This window comes from Dipodomys merriami, unplaced genomic scaffold (genome assembly GCF_024711535.1).
Source record: "Dipodomys merriami isolate MVZ:Mamm:240054 unplaced genomic scaffold, mDipMer1.0.p SCAF_28, whole genome shotgun sequence".
Taxonomy (NCBI): Eukaryota; Metazoa; Chordata; class Mammalia; order Rodentia; family Heteromyidae; genus Dipodomys; species Dipodomys merriami.
In genome coordinates this window covers 17,465,462-17,486,855 of record NW_027204270.1, presented here as the reverse complement: position 1 = coordinate 17,486,855, position 21,394 = coordinate 17,465,462, and the positions used below count along the sequence as shown (strand labels likewise).

The 21,394-nt window shown below is 48.4% G+C and overlaps 1 protein-coding gene across 7 annotated transcripts in view; it reads right to left on the bottom strand.

Annotated features, from left to right (window-relative positions):
• Nucleotides 1-2,691: 2,691 nt before the first annotated feature.
• Ubr4 (ubiquitin protein ligase E3 component n-recognin 4) overlaps nucleotides 2,692-21,394 on the bottom strand; it is a 131,217-nt gene continuing 112,514 nt past the window's right edge. For all 7 annotated transcript variants that reach the window (XM_070037809.1, XM_070037811.1, XM_070037814.1 and 4 more), the window contains 12 exons: nucleotides 21,141-21,331; nucleotides 20,551-20,724; nucleotides 20,082-20,181; nucleotides 16,343-16,561; nucleotides 14,921-15,034; nucleotides 13,705-13,847; nucleotides 13,166-13,291; nucleotides 11,630-11,824; nucleotides 9,111-9,335; nucleotides 6,240-6,330; nucleotides 5,156-5,318; nucleotides 2,692-3,062 (listed from right to left, as the gene is read on the bottom strand). In XM_070037809.1, the coding sequence (XP_069893910.1) occupies nucleotides 2,998-3,062; nucleotides 5,156-5,318; nucleotides 6,240-6,330; nucleotides 9,111-9,335; nucleotides 11,630-11,824; nucleotides 13,166-13,291; nucleotides 13,705-13,847; nucleotides 14,921-15,034; nucleotides 16,343-16,561; nucleotides 20,082-20,181; nucleotides 20,551-20,724; nucleotides 21,141-21,331 (1,806 nt within the window). In that variant the 3' untranslated portion in view covers nucleotides 2,692-2,997. The remainder of the gene's footprint in view (nucleotides 3,063-5,155; nucleotides 5,319-6,239; nucleotides 6,331-9,110; nucleotides 9,336-11,629; nucleotides 11,825-13,165; nucleotides 13,292-13,704; nucleotides 13,848-14,920; nucleotides 15,035-16,342; nucleotides 16,562-20,081; nucleotides 20,182-20,550; nucleotides 20,725-21,140; nucleotides 21,332-21,394) is intronic.

Sequence of the window (21,394 nt, the reverse complement as noted above, 5' to 3'; positions counted from 1 at the left end):
TTTCAAGCTGCAGTCATCAGTGCGTGGCCACCTTGAGGGGCTGAGAGACTGGACCTACCTTACCACATGTCCAGAGGCTTGAGACAGGAAAGGGGCTGCTGGCTTAGTCTGGTGTCCCTCAGTGCTTCTGTTCAAAGACGTGGGCATGGGGAGAAGTTGTGGAGTCTCTACATCAACTTCTACCCCTGCCCAGATACCAAGGCTCAGGCAGCCCTGGTACCTATCACAGACCTGAGTGGCCACCGTGTCAGCAGCCTGTTTGATGGTGGAAGGGCCACCAGAAAGCAGCCTCATAGACACCAAGGGCTAGGTGGGAAAACACTGTGTTCAGGCTGGGGCCACAACAGGGACAGCAACACCTTATTAGCTTTGGTGAGTGCAGTTCCGCAGGCCTCGGAAGCTTCTGGAGATGCCAGGCCAACACCAAGTGTCCAAAGTATGACAATGAAGCTCAGGCAAGGAGCTGGTGGCTCATGCCTGTAATCCCAGCTATTCAGGACTGAGATCTGAGGATCATGGAAGAAAAGTTCATGAGAATCTTATTTCTAATAAACCAACAAAAAAGCCAGAAGAGAAGCTGTGGCTCAAGTGGTAAGAACACCAGCCTTGGGTGAAAAACCCAGTGAGAGGCCCTGAGTTCAAGACCTACTACTGGCATGTGAACGTGCACACACACAGCTCCATCTAGAAGGGAATCTCCCCCAGTAGAGCCCGCATGTAGCTGGCAGGTGCAGGCCACTTTTACCAGGGAAAGGCTCTAATTGACTCCCCACCCGGATGTGATAAATGCTGATGCCACCCCTCCCCGTGCCTAACCTCTCTTGAGACCACCGGAAGGGGGACAGTGGACATACAGAAGGAATGGCTATGCTGAGCCTTCCTTGCCAGACACCCTCAGGCCGCTCCTGAGACATGGAGCTTGAAGGAAAAGGCAGAAGTTACAAGAAAGAAACTGGTGCCAAGAGACCCTGAGTGATCTCTATTTCTGTATAGCCAGCGAGGAGACTGCAGGGCATGGCAAGCGGAGTGGGACCTGGACCAGGCAGGGACTCAGACTTTACCACCAGGCTGCCATGTGGGGGGCTGGGGGAGGCATGTCATTCCTCCTGAGTCCAGGCCCCCAGCATAACCCCAAGTGCACTCGTGCTCCTGGGCACACTGCTCTGGTCTGCCAGGGCTTCCAGCTGGGACCCACAACAAATTCTTTGTCTCTACTGAGTCCAAGCACCATGCATCTGCTTGTGGCGGCTGCTGCTGGCCAAGTCAGGAAGTGACAAGGAGCTGGCTGGGCAAGTCTTCCACAGGGACCTGGGCCCCAAGCCCTAGATGGTCTGGCCCACGGCGTGAGCCGTGCGAGCTAGCCATCCACTTGGTAAGGCTGATGACACTACTACGCAGTAGTGGCCCCCAAGAATAGACACATAGTCACAAACCTTCCTCCCTAGAAGAAAGGATGCCAGGCCACCTTCTGCTGACCTGGAGAGGTCTTAGGAGCCCCACAAAGCTAGATGACTGGCCTGAGACCAGAATGCAGCTTCAGAAACACAAAACTGTCAGTTCTGAGCCCCTGGTTTGACCCTTCTATGCAAGGCTGCAGAGGTCACAGGTAAGAACACACTAAGCAGCAGGCAGTGTGCACGGAAGCTACCCTCCTTCTTCTGACTCCAAGTCTACCCTATGTTTACCACTTTACAGACAACCAAGAAGTAAGCTTCCCAAATGGCGGCCTGCAGGACAAATGCTCTCAAGCCTGTATGGAAGAGAAAGATCAGGCTGGCTTCACTGAGCTCCCCTTCAGCTAGAAAACCATCAGACCTCTACTGACTTTGAGTTCAGTGCCTAAGACCCAAAAGTATAAGCTTTTTTTTTTGGGGGGGGGGGGGAGGAAAGGGCAAAATCACAGCTATGAAATGCAATGCCCCAACTTGCCTGCTCCATGAGATGCTGACAAGAGGCCAGGGAGAGCAGGAAAGCGAGTCCAAACCACATCTTCCAGGAGCACTGCCACAAAGCAGAGGGGGGGGGGGGGGGGGGGGTGTGTGTGTGTGTGTGTGTGTGTGTGTGTGTGTGTGTGTGTGTGTGTGTGTGTGTGTGTGTGTGTGTGTGTGTGTGTGTGTGTGTGTGTGTGTGTGTGTGTGTGTGTGTGTGTGTGTGTGTGTGTGTGTGTGTGTGTGTGTGTGTGTCAAACCACATCTTCCAGGAGCACTGCCACAAAGCAGAGGGTGTGTGTGTGTGTGTGTGTGTGTGTGTGTGTGTGTGTGTGTGTGTGTGTGTGTGTGTGTGTGTCAAACCACATCTTCCAGGAGCACTGCCACAAAGCAGAGGGTGTGTGTGTGTGTGTGTGTGTGTGTGTGTGTGAAATGTGTGTGTGTGTCAAACCACATCTTCCAGGAGCACTGCCACAAAGCAGAGGGTGTGTGTGTGTGTGAAACCACATCTTCCAGGAGCACTGCCACAAAGCAGAGGGTGTGTGTGTGTGTGTGTGTGTGTGTGTGTGTGTGTGTGTGTGTGTGTGTGTGTGTGTGTGTGTGTGTGTGTGTGTGTGTGTGTGTGTGTGTGTGTGTGTGTGTGTGTGTGTGTGTGTGTGTGTGTGTGTGTGTGTGTGTGTGTGTGTGTGTGTGTGTCCAACTTGCTCCCACCAGAGCCTTAGACCTGTACCATCAGGTGGGCCAGGCAGCAGCCAACACCTCCTTTTCCACTGTGTATTAAGTCATTCGTTTATTTCTCAAGATGTGCACACTCAAGTATCACGCTGGCCAGGACAACTCACGGCTCCTAGGTATATACAGGTCCTTCGAGGCTTGGTTACAGACAACTTCGTCGCTAGTGCACCACACACACGAGGTAAACCAGGAAGCCTAAACCCCCACACCACTCCAAGAAAATGAGAGGGAGGGGGTAAGAATGCAGCATCCTGTGGGGGAATCTGCACGAGGAGGGAAGAGACGGTGGAAGGCAAGCTAGCTTCAATCTCCGTCGAGCGGTTTCTGTGGGTGTTCAGGGGACCGAGTTCAACAGGTCCTTCAGGAAGTTCTCTGGGTCAGTGACTTCTGACAGAAGACCTAGAAGACACAGCAGCAGAGGTGGGTAGGAGCAGCTTGCACGGATGATGGCAGTGACTGCAAATCACGAGGCAACGAGCATACTTGTTCTGTGGATGGGAACAAGGTGGCAGAGGCCAACTGGGCACTCCAGAGTGAGGCCACTGCAGGGGCTGCAAACCCATAGTAGCTGTGACTTCTGAAGGGGTCTGGGAATGAAGAAAGGCGCATGTGACTGATTTGATGGGCAGAACGGGATAGCGGGCCCCTGGGCTCTTCTGGCTTCAATCCCATCACTAGACCTGGCGCTCAAGCAAGTTGCCAGAGCTCAAGAGCCATTTTCTCTCGGCTAGCAGAGGAAGTGGGAAGCCCCCTGCCTGCTGCAGGGACTAAATGAGGTCCTCTATGCAGAAGGGCCCAGTGCCCAGATGGTGCAACATCCATGCCAGTTCTCTGGTAGCCTGTCTGCCCTCAGCAAGTACGGCAAAGGAGACACCAAGGCCTCAGAGGTTGAAGGATGTGGAGCTAGCTGCTGACCCCAAAGATCAGGTACCATCCCACACACAGCCACCGCCAAGCATCCGCGCAGACGGAGGGAAGTGTGGCCTAGACAGTTTGCTGGCTTTGGAAGGTGTTTTTGAATTTGAATAGGGTGTGTCTGCTTCTGAGAGTTTCTAACAACTTAAAGTAATGAAGTCATGCTATCAAAGCCTGACCCAGGAGTAGAAGACAGAGGCTCCCTGCTGCAGGACAGCTCAGGGCAAAGGCCAGGCCTGCAGGGAGATGAGCCCTTCCTCTCCTGTCCACCTTTTCTTCCTACTAGCTCTGACTTGCACAGCCATTTTGACATGGTTGTGAGTGGACAGGCTCAGGGCTTGATGCTGAGAACACAGAGAAAAAAACAAGACAGGCTACCTGCTCTCAGCCATGGCTTCTTTCTTGGATGAGAGCAAGTGTGCATTAATACACACTGGTGCTGAAAGGACAGGTAAGAGCCGTAAGGACTTGGCAAGGTAACAGAGAGAGAGGTGAGCAGGGCTGCATGTGGCACCAGAGAGCAAGGTAGTCACCTGGCTGCGCCAAGCTCTTAAACAGAGGTGGCAGCTACCCCTGAGGTCCCTGCGAACAACAGCCTACCGAAGGCCCCAGAGCTTTGGGAGAGAAATTGCTCAGTTGGACCTGGCCTGGGAGGAATTCACACAGCGTAGCATCTGAGACCTTTAGTGAATCTCATTCCCAGAGTCTAAAGAGAGAAACTGTTACTGGAAGTGTTCTCCTGGTAATGGAATCTGGGGCTTTCTGTCCATCTTTACACTTTACACAAGCCCCACAAGGAGCATGAGAAAGTAGAGAAGCAGTAAGTCAAGCTAAAAGAAAGAGCTCAGCAGCTTGGATTACCTCCACTTTGGCTCAGGGTAGCAACTGTCCCTTTGTTAAGGTCAGCTCTAACAGGTGTCATGACACAATAGTGCCCACGGCCTGAGAAGGCACAGAATCTGTTGTCTTGATGGATTTTCCCAGGCCTGGGCCTAAGTCACCTCCCCCTGCTGTTAGCTTATGTCTGAGATCCAAATAAATCTTAAAAACGAGGTTGTTGTAGGAAGAGTTTGTACACAGAAGAGAACAATGGTCTTCAGTTTTGCTGTGGGATGAACTATCTGCTTCTGGAATGACAACCATTCAAAGTGTGGCTCTATATGTACACACAGAGATGTTCTCTACTCTGACTGGTATTTATCATCTACTTAAAAATCTTCCATGTCCCCTTGAAACACAGGTGGCATAAGAGGTCTCTGTCCATAAGCGGCAGGAGGTAGACAGGTGTGCTCCCTTGTACATGCTAATGCTCTGAACTGCCACTAAAACCCAGAATGCAAAAGGGGTTCTAGCACTTTTGGCTATGTGCCCCTGGCCTTCAGAGCCTATTGGTGGGGCTAAGCAGCTGCTGGCTCTTCCTGGGAGACCATGAGCATGCAGCACATGCCAAAGCCGTTATTCTCTGGGGATGCTGGTGGTAGCTGCTTTGCGCTGAGGATGAAGCTACCGCCAGCTCCTCTGACACAGTCATGGAGGTCTGTCACAGAGATCTTTAAAAGATAAAAGCTGACACTGACCAGCTGCGTCGAAGAACTCTGGGAAGGCCTCCACTGGCATGAACTCCTCCTGGAAGGTTTTCAGGGCTCTGTCGGCGGCTTCATAGATGGGCATGTCGTTGTGGCGGATGTACTCAGCCAGAGAGCAGGACCAGCCGCCCTCTGTGTTACTGGTAGGCACCTTCTACAAAAGCCAGCAGGAGACAAAGTTGGGTGAGTCATCAAATGTACCTGGCCTCTGGCTCCTATGGCTCAGGCCATTTTTCAGCACCCTGGAAAAAGCTCACCCAACTTCTAGCATAACTTCCCCAGAAGGCGAGCTCTATCTCCAGGACCCACAGGCTGTCATCCTTCACAAAGCCCTTGATTATACACCGTGCCACCTGAACCTATCAATTCCAACACTGGGCTGGGTTCTTTTCTCCCCACACATTCCATTTCTGCATTTCCAAAGCTCTTACTCTCAGATGGTAAAACAGGATCCACTCAAACACTCTTTTTTTTTTGGGTCAATCATGAGGCTTGAACTTGGGGCTTGGGTGCTATTCCCGAGCTCTTTTGCTCAAAGCTAGTGCTGTATCACTTTGAGCCACAGTGCCACTCCTGGTTTTCTGGAGGATAACTGGAGATAAGAGTCTCATGGACTTTCCTGCCTGGGCTGGCTTCAAACCACAGTCCCCATATCTCCGCCTCCTGAGTAGTTAGAATTACAGGCATAAGCCATCAGCTCTTGGCCAAACACTCTTTTGAAGGCACAAAGGAGCACCCTGTTGTAAGCAGGGCTTAGAAGGTCACACTCACACAGAGAACAAGGAAGGCCGACTGGGAGGCAGTTCCCTGCACAAGTGTGTTTTGATCTTGCCACAAGCTTGACAGTGCAGGAGAGAAGTGATGTTGGCTGCAATGCTCAGCCCAGAGGTGCAGGTCTGGATTGAGAGTACGAACTCTCCCCTCCAGAGGGGCTATTTGCTTCTAGGAAGCAAAGCACGCTAGGCTAGGAGGAGCAACCACGGGGGGGGGGGGGGGGGGGGTGCTGAGCCAGGGTCAAGGGAGCAGGCATCTTAAACCCTTACACAAGCCAGCTGGTCCCTAAGGGATTTCTTACCTTAAACATGTTGTAAATGAGATCGACGAGGGCCCAAAAGAGAAGGGAAGAGCGATAAACAGAATAATCCTTCACTGCTTTATCTGTCAGCCTGAAAGAAAATTTTAAAAAGTCATCCCATTAAATTCCTTGGAGAGGACACTAGTATCCAGGGACCAAGAGACTGTCACATAACCCGTGTCTCACATGCCTTAAGATTCATGCCAACAAGCCTACTTTCTTAGAAAAAGAGCAGCTATGGGTAAGAAAGTCCAGGCTCTGGGTCCCAGAGGTTTATTCATAAACTTCAGTTTCATACACTTCATCTGTCTTAACAGTATCTTCCAAACAAGGGTTCAACATGGCATTTGAAAGATTCTCAACATAAAGAAAGGAAAAGGATTCTTGTGTTCCCTGGGCTCACCTCCATACCAGCTCATGGATAAGGTCCTACCTAATGAGGTAGGAAACCATATCTACTTCCATCTTTACCTTCCCACCAGGGGAAATTTTATAAACAGCCAGCAGCCCCAAACCAGCCAAATAATTTGCTAAACATACACTCCTTCAAAAACTGGCAAGCTGATAGAAAATTGGTGTTGAGCAACAGTGATGTGGAGGATAGAACATATAACCACTCAACGCCTCCTAAATCCTGGGATAATCCTGGAGTAGATCCCACACCCCGGTGTTTCTAGCTGGTGAGTCAGATCAGGATTAAAGTCCAGTCAGTGACATGAAACACTGGGGTAGGGAAGAGGGGTAGGGGTATCTGACAAGGCTCACTGCCCTCCATAGATACTCCTGGTTTGAGGGATTACAATTTCTATCTAACTCAGAAAGCACAGACTGTCTGCAGCAAAGGAGCTAAATATAAGCATCAGGGTTTCATTTCTACCATCTGTACTCTATGAGAGATTTTGTTCACTAAAAGCCACCACAGCTATGTTAAAAGCCAGTAAAAGCCAGATGCCTTTTGTTATAGATTATTCCACACCTCAGAACACATGGGGAATGCATCTATGACGGAAGGAACAGGTATTGAAACTATTCGTGTTAACTACGCATCTACCATGGCCCCAAGTGAAAGGACAACCTAGCATGGGGTGGGCTGGCCACGCCTATACTCAGTATGTTCAATTCACAAAGGTAAAACAGAATGAGACAATTCCCTGTTGGCTCTAAGTTGCTTGCAGCCTCTCTGTGCCCTGGCAGCTAAGACACCAGACCAAGCTCTGATGAAAGCCTAAAGAAATACCAGGCTTAAACTCACAAGTTCCTGGCAGAGGAGGAATTTTTTTCTGCACACAACCCCAACTATACAAGACTCAAGACAAAAAGCCCATGGTCCAGGGCTGGGAAGGTGGCTCAGTGGTACAGCGCTTGCTTTGCATGCATAAGGCCCTGAGTTTGATTCCTCAGCACCACATAAGCAAAAAGAAAAAAGCCGGAAGTGGCGCTGTGACTCAAGTAGTAGAGCGCTAGCCTTGAGCTGAAGAGCTGAGGGACAGCGCCCAGGCTCAAAGTTCAGGCCCCACGACCGGCCCCCCCCTTCCCCCAAAAAAAGCCCATGGCCAGCACATTGCCCTAACACCAGGATGATTGCCTTGAACTTCCCTTCCAGCCATGGTCTCTCCTCTGAGGGTGCCCAACCTGAGCACCTCCTTGGCATTATCTTCTAGTCTGTTTTGTAGGCAGCAGGTCCCAGTCGCAAACCATGTGGCTGTTTTCGTTGTTCCTGCCTGAATTAATACTTTAGGGCTAATTAGTAAAGGTGGCTAAACTGCTACAGAGAAAATGGCAATGCATGAATGTAGCTCATACTGAATTTCCTAGTTCAATTGTAGCAAGTCAGCTCTTCCTTGAGTGGCTAGGATAATAATGAATTCCACACAGCTCTGGTGGGCTCAGACTTCACACCAGCCATGGGCAGCCCGTGCCCAGTAAATGGCCACTCTTTGCCACAGATGCAAGCAGGGTCTGACTTACTAACTTTGGATTCTCAAAATCTAACTTGTGATTTCAAGCAGCTAGCTAACCATCCATCCTCAGGCTCCTGAGAAACATTAGAAAGTGACATGGTTGTGATGGGGGCAGGGGTTACACAGAAATCTAACCCATTCTAATCCCTCCTATTCTACCCAGACCAGATAGCATTGCCAGATTCAACAGGACAGCTCTAACCTGGTCCTTTGCCATTATGATGTGCCTACAAATGAGCAATGAATGCATGTGTCTCTCAGAGCTGGAGGTAAAGGTATCGTGTGTACTACTTTAGGCACACGCTGTTCTCTTGGTGTCATTATTATGAACCTCAAAGTTCCTTGTTAACCCATACATCTGGAAACGATCCTTCAGACCCTAAGCTAAGGGGCACATGGCACCAGGGAGCAGAAGCTGCCAGACCACACCCTGCAGTGAGGCCTCTAAGGCAGGCCTCTGTTTCTGTCAAGACATAACTGGCTCCAAAGTGCACGTCCCTGCTTTAGGAATCAAGGGTGGGTCTGAAAAAAAAAAAAAAAAAAGGCTCATGAAACATGGGACAGACCCAAATGGGAAGGAAGAGCTTTTTAAGTATTAGAAAAATCCAGCGACAGCCATGTAGAAACATCCCCAGCTTTTGTCAAAGCTGGCAAGAATCAGAAAACCTGGTTATCTGGCTTGGCCCCCACCAGTTATAATCTTCTAGGTACATCCCCAGTACCTTCTTCTCTGATTTTTCTATGACAGCTAAACCTGGCTCCTCCTTTCCAACCACTCAAAGAAAACTCACAACTACCAGCCATTTGGACTCAGCATGAGAGGCTAAATATTGGAGTCAACTCCCATGTCAAATGAGTCTAGCCTATATGGACACAACATAAGCAGCTGCTTCCTGAAGCAAGCACTGACCTAGTAGCTCCCCCTGGAGCCACTGCCCGGGCGTGTGAGGTCACCAGTAGCCTCCGCAGGATCTCTATGCGCATCGCTCTCCACTGCTCAGGGGGCAGGACGTGCAGGGCCAGCACCGTGAAATAGTGGGGCCCGTCCACGTCAAAGGCACTCTCCACCCACTTCTCTTTGGGCTGTTCCAGGAAACCTTGGAGATTCTTCTCTTCTCGAGACGTTGCTCGTGTTCTGGAAGACAAGGAGTGTGATGGACACAGGGCAGAGACTGGGGGCTACCCAGGAAGGGGACTGGCTCAAAGTGCCACCTTGAGTCTGTTGAACATTGAGATGGCTGGCAGAGCTCCCATAGCAATTCAAGCTTATTGCCCTTCCAGCCCTTATTCATGTCATCTCCGTGTCCCCACATCAACTCCACAGCATTGTCAACACTTCCTGGCTCTTGAGAACACTGCTGCAGGATATAGATACCAACACTTCAATCATTCTGGAAGCCCAGAGAAGTGAGGCGCCTTGTCCCACCAAGCCAGTGAGTAATGGAACCAAACTATGAACACAGAACCTCTGACTTGAGTCCAAAGAGAGTTCTCGTTGTATTAAGTGGTTCCACTGTTTTCTCATGATCATTACAAGTTTCTCCCAGGTAGGTGCTACTGCTTGCTCCTACTCCTGCCTAACCTGTGTTAGCTGTGGTCACTGCAAACCTGAAGACCCAGTACTGTTCTCATGCTCTACACAGATTGTCTCATTTAATCCTCACAAGAACCTGTGAGACAGGTACTCTGCTGCCCCAGCCATGCAGAAAAGAACTGTACAGAAGACCTAAATACCAGAGTTATGCACTGGGAAAGCCAGCAATGAGCCAGATCCACCCTACTCCTTATGATAAAGTGTGAACAGGTACTCATGAATGCATCACTAAAAGATCACTCAACTATGTGATTATCCTAACAAACCCTCCTTATACTATTAACTCACACTAATAAAACAAGTATAGATAGATAATTCAAGTCTTCCTGCCCATTTATTTCCAGCTACAAAGTCTGCTTACATCCGGGCTGGAACTCTGGTGCCAGGAATGCTTGATGCACATCTTAATTCTCTGTGTATACTGGGAATAGAGGTGGATTGGTAAAAATAATGCAACACAATACTAGCAGCCACTAGAATTCCAGGTTGGCAGATGGTACTGCCATGGCCACTGGGCTGAGGGCCAGAGGGGAGGGTGGAGGGCTGGAGGCTGTTGGTCACTGCAGGACCACTTGGTCTCTGTGCCTCAGTGGCCACGGCATGGCAAACTTGTGCTAAATGGTCCGTCAGAGGCCCAACAGCCCTATGACCAAGCCCTATGACCAAGTTGCTATTGAGGGGAGCAGTCTGTGGCTAAGACAGAGGGCCACTGTCAGCTTCTGCCTGCCCAAGGTACTATGAAAGAGCCAACTGCCCCCAACTCAGGGACTTGGGCATAAATTCCAAGTGTTGGGCATTGGGGAACATGGTGCTGCCAGGAATCATGGACTTGATCCCAACTGGGTGCACCATGGGAAGTGTTTTCCTCGCTAATCTGTTTCTCTCCTTAGAGAATGGAGCAGTCCATTCTACCACATGGATGCCAAGAGACATGTCCCTGCAAAACCACAGGCTTTGTCAGGGCCCAAGAACACCAGTAATTAGCACTGCCAGGGCCTGCAGCAGAGTCTGGACAGTAGCAACGTCTGTGCCTGTCAGGATTGCCAGGTGTCTCTTCTGACAGCCCAAGCAGCTTGGCAGATGATGTAATGTGCTTTGATGGAGCCCTGCCCCACAACCCCAAAAATGAGCCTGTACTCTCAAGGTCAGCCTTGCATCCCACAAGGAGAGGAAAGGAGAAAAAAACATTACTGACAAGAAAAAGAACAAGAGCCAGCTGTCCTGCTGCCTCAGTGGCGTGGCAGCTGCTAGAAGTGGACCGTGTGTAGCCCTCCTCCAAGCATCCATCTCTCTGCCCACTGGAGCTATGGAACTCTGCTAAGAGAAAGGCCTGCAAGTTTGCATTCATCCAAATAAAATCTACAAGCTAAGGCACAGTAAATCTCTTAACTTGCTCCTAAAATCTGGAGTGGAGCAGAAGACTCTTCTCCACTCTTCCCTGCAGGTGCTTCTTTAAAATGACACTGCTCCAAATGCACACATAAAAACACTTCTATCTTTTTCCCTGGCTGCCTTCTTTCTCAGTTGACTTTCCCAGATTATCGTCAATCTTCCTTTTTGCACCTCCAGAAGCGTTATTCACTGGTAAGAGCAGGGTTAACAAACTCAGGGTTCCGTGTATAAAGTGAAGCCTGTTCTGGGGTCTCACTTCACTGGGAAGTCTGTACCCATTACAAGTTTCTGTGCCCCTGAATAATGAATAATGTGTTGCCTAAGGTCAGACGTTTGCTCTGGAACTGACGAGGGAGGTAATGCAAAAGCTGGAGGATCTTGCTGGGTAGAAGGTTGTGGGGTGGATAGGCCAAGGTGCCCGTCAGGGAGTGTAGGATACTGACGTGTTCAGGACGTAAAGCACAGTGTGAATGATGTATGGGATCAGGTGAATGTTGCTCTCCCGGCCTCCCCCTCCAGTATCTGCACTGAACGACTGCTCCATGGCGAAGCGTAGGAAAAGCAGTTTGATGTCGTGGATGTTGAGCTGGTACGTGGGCTCCCGCTGGCCGGTACATTCCTGGAGGTATGTGTTATGCCTATGAAGTAGAACAAACATTGGACCACAAGTGAGGCACTGGTGAGAGACCAGGCTGGAAGGCAGAACTCTGGGATCTTGGGCTGATGCCCACAAAGGTTGACAAATGAGCAAGAAGGAAAAGAGATTTAAGGATAAAGGATAGGGCCATTAGAAGGCAAGACCATATGACATCTTCACTCCTACTGTGGCTGCACATAACCCTTCAAGTATGAATGCAAAGCTACCACTTTTGGGGCCCATTTTAGATGGGCAGATGGCATAGGACATTTCTTGGCCATGTGATATATTTTAGAGGAAAATAAAATAGCTTATTCAATCTGTTTTCTTTTCGTTTGGGTGTTACTGAGGCAGGCACTCTACTGCTTGAGCTATGATGCTCCCAGTCCCAGAATTTAAACCCATTTTGCCTGACATGGTGATCTAGACATAAGAACAAGCACTTCAACCTCCAAATGAGCTTTTATAAGTCAGTATTCATTCCCATCTGCCCGGTCCCTCTCTCTCATTAACTGGGTGACCTTGAGCAAGCAATGCACCTTCCTTGTGCCCGCATTTCTTCATCTGTAGCATGTGTAGAGATGGATACATAATATGCTGCTCACTGTTACTTTTACCGTTATCACTGGCAGGTGTCAGACTTACAATAACTACCTTTCATCCCTGATTTTCTTTTTCTTTTTTTTGGTCATGGGGCCTGATCTCTGGGCCTGGGTGCTATCCCTCAGCTCTTTAGCTCAAGGCTAGTGTTCTACGACTTGAGCCAAATTGCCACTTCTGGCTTTTATTCTGCTTATGTGGTGCTGAGGAATTGAACCCAGGGCTTCACGCATGCAAGCCAAGCACTCCACCACTGAGTAACCAATTCAGCTCATCCCTGAATTTTAAAATAGGACTTGGGGAGGGGCCATCACTCCACAAGTCTGTACCAAGACACAAGGACTTCAGAGATACCTAAGACATTTTGATTTGGATTTGTAGAAGCAGGGTGACCTTAAAAGAAGTTCAGTATCCTTACCATCACTATGCTATTTTCACTATCAGAGCCACACACTGTAGAAGTGAACCCTGGAAATTTCTCGTTTTAGTGACCAAGTCAGGGTTCTTGAATCTCAGATCATATAATCAGAAAAAGGAGGCAAGAATAACTGATGAGAAATTTTACATACTACAGAAGCTGAGGGGAACAAGGCAAGGTAGTGTCTAAAGCAGTGGAGGTCCACTAGGCTTTAGGCAACTCCCAGGTTAGAAAGCACAAACATGGATGCCTAGAAAATGGGCAAGGAAATGATGTCACAAGCTTAGAGCTTATGTTTTTCCGTAGGAAATGTCTAGCACTCACCTTGCCAAGCAAGTGGCAAAAGCTGATTCAGGGACGTGGGGACCCCAGACAGGAAGGAGCCCATTGCACTTAGTGTTGGCATTCTGCAGGGCAGCACTTTCCCACTCTTCCCGGCCTCGAGCCAACCTGGATGGGGCACAAAGCAGGAATAAGTGGACTGCTAGAATCAATCTGGCCATCAGGCATGTGGGTGAGTAGATGCGGAAGGGTTTGCTAATACTGAGTACAAGGCCATGCTCTTGACCCTATAATAGAGAGAACGAGCTATCTGTGATTTCCATATGGTAAATGCTGGCTTCACTAATTCAGGTAAGAAAGACTGTTTCCACCAGCTGGGACCAAAGCCAAACACAATTTCCTTGTTATGGCTAAATAGTTTGTGGGCCCAAATGGATTAAGGTAGAACACCCAATTCCCCAGAGACTAGGTTGCCAGTTCCAGTCCCTGCCAATCCAGGACCTTGAACAAGTGGCCCCTCCTCTCATGTCTCCCAAAGCTCTAGCCAACAAGGGTTCCAGTATGCATGGGCCAGAACCTACCTGACAGCAGCTAAATGACAGTCGTAGTGCACAATGTTGAAGTGGGACACGGTGCTGTAGCCCTGCTGTTTCCGAGGCTTATTCTCCATCTCCTCCAAGGCTACCCGCTTAGTAAAGGTATAAATGCCCAGGACCTTGGTGGGCTGCAGAGGTGAACAGAGAAAGGAAGAGGTGAGGAGAAACTCTGCTTCAGGCTGTGGAAGGTGGAGACGCAGACTGGGGAGAGTGGTATATCTCCTTTTGTCTTGGTATCTGGGTCAGGAGAGTGGCCACTCTGGTTGGAATGTGGTTTGTCCTCATCAAACTCATACTAAGTCTTAATTCTTCAGGATAGTGTTGAGAGGTAGTGGGACCGAGGAGGTAATTAGATCACAGGGATTCCATCCAAGGGGCTTGTTAAAAGTATGCCTTGCACATGTGCCTCTCTTCTGTACATGCCTGCTTGCCCTTCAGCCAGTCTTAGGCATTTCAGCAACAGAAAATATATCAAGACATTGGGTGATGGTTGGTACCTCAGCTATAGATTAAATACCTGGCTTATTAACCAGTGAAAGGAATGTGGGAGCAGCCAACAGGAGGAGGCTGTGCATATGGTAGCAGAGATTAAACCTAAGCCACCCTTCCTCTGCATTTCATTTATCTGCAAACACAGAACACCATGCCAGAGAAGATGGCATGGTAGGAGGACTGGTAAGAGCACTTGCCCTTGCACTGCTGGGTGCACTGGACAGAAAAAGACTCCTTCTAGGCCTGTCGCTCTATTCCTTCAAGTATCATGTAACCAGTACACCCAGAAAATGGAGGTTCTGATCTCCTGTTGGACTGAACAGAACAGCAGATGTATTCTGAAATCCCTTGGTCTGAGATCAATTCTCAGCTGGAATTCCATCTTTGCCACATACCCTTTGTTTTAACCATATATGGGGCATTTTGCAGTTTCAAGACACAATCACTCCATTTACACATAGCTCTGCATGTGAGGCTCAGTGTGCAGAAGGAATCCTGTGGGTGGTATCTGTTGATCATGATGCTCAGACAAGTTTGCCTTCCTAGCTAGGAGAGCATTTAGCCCTTGGCTCACTCTCCTAAGATATGAGTCTTAATTCCAGCCTATCTATGGCAGAACAGCCTGCAGGAGGGGACACCACATGGTAAAGGGCCAGTCTGTGCCACCAGAGCCTGAGACCTCCCAGCAACTGCCTCCCAGCAGCCATACCTGAAACTTGTAGCCTTCTCTGCAGATGCAGCATGTGAGGCCTGGCTCCTCGATCAGCTCCTCCATCTGCTTCAGGAGCGCTGTCTTGGTCACTACCTGGCCCTTTTCATTGGTCTGTAGGGGAACCCAGGCAGCGTGTCAGAAGGGGATCCCCACATGCTCTCCCACCTTGATTTGAAGACACTCAGGAACACACTAACAACTGACACATAAATAGGCAAGCCCTCCTCGTCTTCTAGTGAGGAGAAACCTGGATTCTTCTGTTAGTCTCCCTTTCCTACAGTAAACACCGAAGCAGAAGAAGCTGGCCTGGTGCCATTTACCACTCAAAGTCCCCTTCTTTGTGCCAGCTATCCCACATTTCAGATGCCAAAGGCAGTTGTGTTCCGATCATTTAGTGTTCTCAGGTGAGTGTCAAACTGCTGACACTTGAGTTTGCTTGTCCAGACAAGGCTCTTCCCAGGAAAGAGCTTCCTTCAAACAGGACAGCAGTAACATAGAGTCCTCTGTGTCAAACAGACCCCATTGAAAATCCTGTTGACCATTTATTAGCTATGTACTCAATTTACTTTATCTCAGTGTCCAATTTCTTCTGGAAAATGGGACTAGTATAAACTTAGAGGGCTTAGAGTAAGGTGCCTGCAGTGCCCAGCACTCTCTCTCTCTCTCTCTCTCTCTCTCTCTCTCTCTCTCTCTCTCTCTCTCTCTCTCTCTCGATATTATCTCCATTAGTCTTGGTTTTCTGAACTTGCAAAGTCCTGAGTCCCATGTATGTAGCAGAGCATCAGTAGTCACAGCTCTGAAGGTGCCAACATACCCAGTTCCTGCCTCACCTGTCTGTCTAGACCTCACTTTCACCATCCTCAGCCCTACCTCTACCCAGAGTACAAAAGACTTTGGTGCTGGGCACCGGTGGCTCACACCTGTAATCCTAGATACTCAGGAGGCTGAGATCTGAGGATCGCAGTTCAAAGACAGCTCAGGCAAGCAAGCCCATGAGACTCTTATCTCCAATTAACCATCAGAAAACTGGAGGTGGTGCTGTGGCTCAAGTGGTAGAGCACTTGCCTTTAGCTGAAGAGCTCAGGGACAGAGTTCAAGGCCAACAACTAACAGAAAAAAAGGGCCGGGCGTCAGTGGCTCACACCTGTAACCCTAGCTACTCAGGAGGCTAAGATCTGAGGATCATGGTTCAAAGCCAGCCCGGGCAAGAAAGATCATGAGACTCCTATCTCCAATAAACCACCAGAAAACCGGAAGTGGCGCTGTAGCTCAAGTGGTAGAGTGCTCACCTTGAGCTGAAGAGCTGAGCGACTGCCTAGGCCCAGAGTTCAAGCCCCATGACCGACCAAAAAAAAAAAAAAGACTTTGGTGCATGGCTATCTTCTCATCCTCAATGGGAACTTAGGGAGGTAGTTTTACCGTCATGCCTAGGGTCCCCAGTGCCTTCTGCCTCATAGCCATGGCCATGCGCTTTTTCTCTGCTCGGGTCTCTCTGCGGGCTGCATCAATCTTCTTGTTCACATCCGGGTGTTCCCGCAATGCCTCTAGTAGGTTCTCTGCCAAGGTCCCAATGCCCTCGTCACTGGACACCTGCTCCAGTTTATGCAGGTTTGTGATGGAGTCAGTTCCAATCAGAACCTGCCAAGAAAAGACCAATGAGACACATGTGCCCAGTTATGGAGACAAGCTTTCCAACAGGAACCTAAAGGCTTAGAAAAGCAGCTGACTCGCATACTCTCAAGGCCATCTGCTCAGCTGCAACCAGCACCTGTGCCTCTATACTTGAAGAGACACAAATGTGAGAAGTACTGACTCTACCAGAGACCTCTGACTTGTTACTCTGTTCTTTAGCTTCAGCAATCCCATGTATAAAAAGGGATACCACCAAGATTGCTGAAAAAATTAAGTATTAGGTGATATATGTAAATATTCCAGAACAGGGAAAGTGAAAAGGAGCAACAAGATAGCAGAAGACAACATTCTGTTGGTATGAGAAGCGGCAGCACATGATGAGACATACATGGTGTACTTAGCAGGCAGCATAGTCCTGCCATTCATGAGGGACCGCCTTAAGTTCTGCATCTGGAAGCCTTTAGATCACTAAACAGTTTCCCTAAACTAGGCATAGGAGAGGTTTACCTCCTTGTGGAAAGAAAGAAAAATCTTTGAACAACTGACATCAACCTTGTGCTCAGAGGCTGAAGTCACTGCACGGAGGCCCCTAGTCCCATTGGGAGGAGTGGGGGTAGTCTGGACAAGCCCTCCAGGTAAGCTCACTAAGCAGTATCGTGGCACCAATAAAATCCTCACCACCCTGTCACAAGTGATGGGTGGCATTACCACACACAGGACAATAAACTGCAAACAACAAAGTCAACTTGCAAGGTGAAAGTGATTACCAGCTCATAAATCTATTCTCACCACACAAACGCTACAGATTTGCACCTCAGCAAAATGACAAGTTATCTCATGCTTCCTCACTGGGGCCATATTGTAAATCCTGTTGCCTTTTTCACAGGCACCCAACCTCCACACCCTGTATGTTTTCTGACTGTGCATGTACATGTGGGCATACATACATGTGTGCACAACACTATTTGATCTGCCCTCCTGGGACTCACACTCTGTAAGGAAGGACTGACCATATACCATAGGGCACACTCACAAACTCTTTCCGTACTCTCAACACCCTGCCTTCCAACTCCTTCAATGGCACTGCCACCTAGCCATCATCTAATCCAGACACCAGGTGGAGTTCTAGATACACCCAACTTCTTCACTCTGTCCGGAGTCAATCTCCAGATCTCATCTATTCACCAACTAGTTCAAGTGACCACTTCATTCCATTGCTTACAACAAAAAAGCCCATCAACTGCTCCCCTCCTCCCTTTAATCCCTTCTCTGCAACGTGGCCAGGGGCTTTGCCCTCAAGGGAAATCCACACTCCACTCTGTGGAGACTGTGCTCTGGGCTCACCACCAGCTCCAGCCATATCGCATTTCCCATACAACTGCTGCCAACTCTTCAACTGAGATGAAGAATGCTCTAAGCCTCCAGCCTTTGAGCCTTTGCAGGTACCATACTTCTCACTTCTTACAAGCCTGCCTTCCCCTGCACCTTTGTCACTACTGGGCCATTACTGTGTCCTGGCTCTATCTTTTACCAGACAGCAATCTTCCAGTGGACACTGTCTTGTTCACCCATGTTCAACCTAGTTCAGCATCAGGCACAGTAAGTGTTCAATAAACATGTCGAGAGAAAAATGGTCAGTGTGAATGTCAGGTATCAAACTACATAAACTTTGCTGTAAAGAAAATCATTAAATGTGTCAAGTAAGGCTGGCAATCAGGGGACTGGAGTTTTAACCTCTGGCCACATACAAGTTCCATTCCTTGAGGTATTCCCATGCAGCACAGACACGTTACAACAATATGGAAACAACCTATGTGAAGGTTCTTATTGGGAAAAAGTATTCTGTGGCCCTCTCTCCCGAGCTGAACAAAAGTTTGGGACAATAGAGATTAGTAAGAAAACACAGAACTTTTATTGAAATCAACTACATTTTGTAGTTATCAGAACAGACTGCTAAGTGAGAAGACAGAACTACAGTTAATACAGATCATAAACAGAAAAGGACTCTCAAAACTCAACATTTAAAACACTCAACAATGCACTTAGAAAATGGCCAAAAGACAGGCACAAACAGACATTTCCTCAAGAGACAGATGAAGCCCATGGACTTTCATTAGCTATCAGTAACCATCAGGGAAACAAGCGACTACTACAGTGAGACAGCATTGAACATCTATCAGAAGAGCTAAAAGTAAAAATAGCCACCAAATGCTGGCAAGGCACAGAGAAATTAGGTCACTCACACATTGCTGATGGGAATGTAAAATGGTGCACTCTAGAAAACACATTGGTAGTTTCTTATTAAAACCAAACACGCAACTGTCCAACCAAGCAATTATACTCTTGGGCTTTTATCCCAGGAAATGAAGACTTATATCCACACAAAAACCTGCAGCTGATATTCATAGCAGTTTTGTAAGTAACGCTCCCAAACTGGAAACAAAATGCTACCTTTTAATGGGTGGATAGTTAGAGAGGAACATGCTATTCATGCTATTGACTCATGTGATGACTGAAATGAGCCTCCAGATAATCGGCCTGTGAGGCTGAGTTAAAAAGCCAGCCCCCAAAGGTTACCTACTGTGTGGTTCTTTTTCTTTTTTGGTGCCACTACTGCAATTTGCACTCAGGCCTGGGTGCAGTCCCTGAGTTTTATTACTCAAGGTTTAGTGCTCTCTACCACTTGAGCCAAAATTCTACTTCTGGCTTTTAGACAGTTAATGGGAGATAAGAGTCTCACAAACTTTCCTGCCCTTGAAGGCATAGAATCTCAATCTTCAGATCTTCAGATCTGTTTGAGTAGCTAGGACTATAGGCATGAGCCACAGGCATCCATCATGGCTCGATTTTTTGAAATTTCAGAATCATCAAAACGGAGAATGGACCAGTAGTTAGGAGGGTTTGTGGCAGTGGCAGAGAAGCAGATGCAACTGTAATCGGTGAACAGATCCTTGTGGGGATCAAACTATCTCTCATCTTGCCATGTAATAGGATTTGTGTAGGGTTCACAGACACCCCAGCCTAGTGGAGAAACCAGGAATGGGCTGCAGAGTGGTAGCTATCCTTAGCACAAAGTTGTCAGCTGCCTGAGGCAGACCAGAAAACAATGATACTATTACAAATGGCATGTAATGGTTTACAGTTTGGTCAGCCACAACCATCACAGTTCAATTGCTGCCTAATTGACTCATGGGATGAGGAAGCCTCCTTTAGATTAGAAGCTGGAAGATCCTGAGTTCAAGGTAAACCTGGGCTACATAGTGAGACCTTGTCTCAAAAACAAAGGACTAAATGAATGCAGAAATCACAACTTACACAGAGAGGAACAAATAAATCCTGGGTATTCCCTTCTATTGCAAGAGTTTCATCGGATGTCAAATCACATCTTGAGTGAGGAGTTATACTCTCTCAGTTGGTGTGGGGGGGGGAGGGGGGGGAGGGAGGACCACATTGAATGGCTCCTTCCCACTACATGTCTTGTGTGCAGAATGAAGTCCACACACATGCTCACATGCTGGCCACTCACCTGGGTGGCTGGGTGTTGGATGGCTAGCCCCCGAAGAAGCCTCAAGATAAATGGCAGGGCTGGGCGAGATAAAAACTTTTTCCAGATGTCAGCATCCAAACTGCAAAACAGAAGAAAGGTACACTTGCAGGCCAAGCAAGAAAAGTTACTAGAAACCACTTGTTGATTCTGGCTTGTTCAATGTGATGTTCCAATAGTATGAGAAAGAATCACTAAGAACTACCCAGCCCAGATAAGAAGCCACACAGAAACCAGTACTCTAAACAACCTGAAAGACTGAATGCTTTTCCCAGAGTCTCAAGGTTCCTGAGGTAATGACTGAGTAGTTACTGGAAAGAACAGAAGGGGAGGGGGCTGTAAAGGAGGGCAAAGGGCGGCACATGTGAAGCTCTGCACCAAGATGAGAGGAGAAGGCAAAAAACAGAGGAGGGAAACAACATCCTGAGGGGAGGGTGGGAGGGCATCTTACTTCTTAGCACTAGGGATGTGCTTTTTCATGTAATCCAGGGCATTCTGAGTGATTCCCTTCTGGAGGATGAGGTCCTTCAGCTGATGCCCATTGCTGTTGTTCTTAATGCCGGCTGCAATCTTGCAGAAGCAGTCCAGGAAGACTTTGTCATCACCACTGTAGTCTTCGTCATACCTGGGGGGAGAGAGCAAACAGTATGAAGGTGCAAGGACAGAACAAACTGTAATCAAAACGATCATCAACCACCAGCAGGATCACGTCTGAATTCCTTTATTGAGACTGGACCCGGTACCTGCCATTCTCTCTCTTACCTGTTATGTGCTCAAACTTGTCCTGTTCTTTGGCATTTTCAGTTTTTGTACAGAGTTCTTCTACCTTTTCATGCCCCTTCCTCTATCATCAACCACTACAATTCTGCTGCCTAGCCAGCAGCTACTTTAATACAACAGAATTCAATTCTTGCCTCCCCACTAGATAGAGCCCCTTAAATTCCAGATCACAGACACAAAAATCTAGGAGGATCTTCATTAGCCTCACAGAATTTTGTGAAGACTCTTATTACTTAGTTGCAGGAAATTCTGGCCACATACTTATCAAAGTTGCAGTATGGTTTGAACCGCTCCACCAAGATCTGCATCTTTTCCACCTCTCCAAAGGAGAGGTACGGGATGATGCGCAGCAGGCCCTGAAGCACGCTAGGGTTAGAGCGGACGAAGGTGCTGTTGATCTGGTCCAAGAGCATCACTAGTTGGTCCTTGTCACCCGTGAGGAGGAGGTTGCCCTGCAACAGGGAAAGTAGCAGAAGGACTAAGCCTATAGCCAACAGCTGATTGCTGAAGGTCAG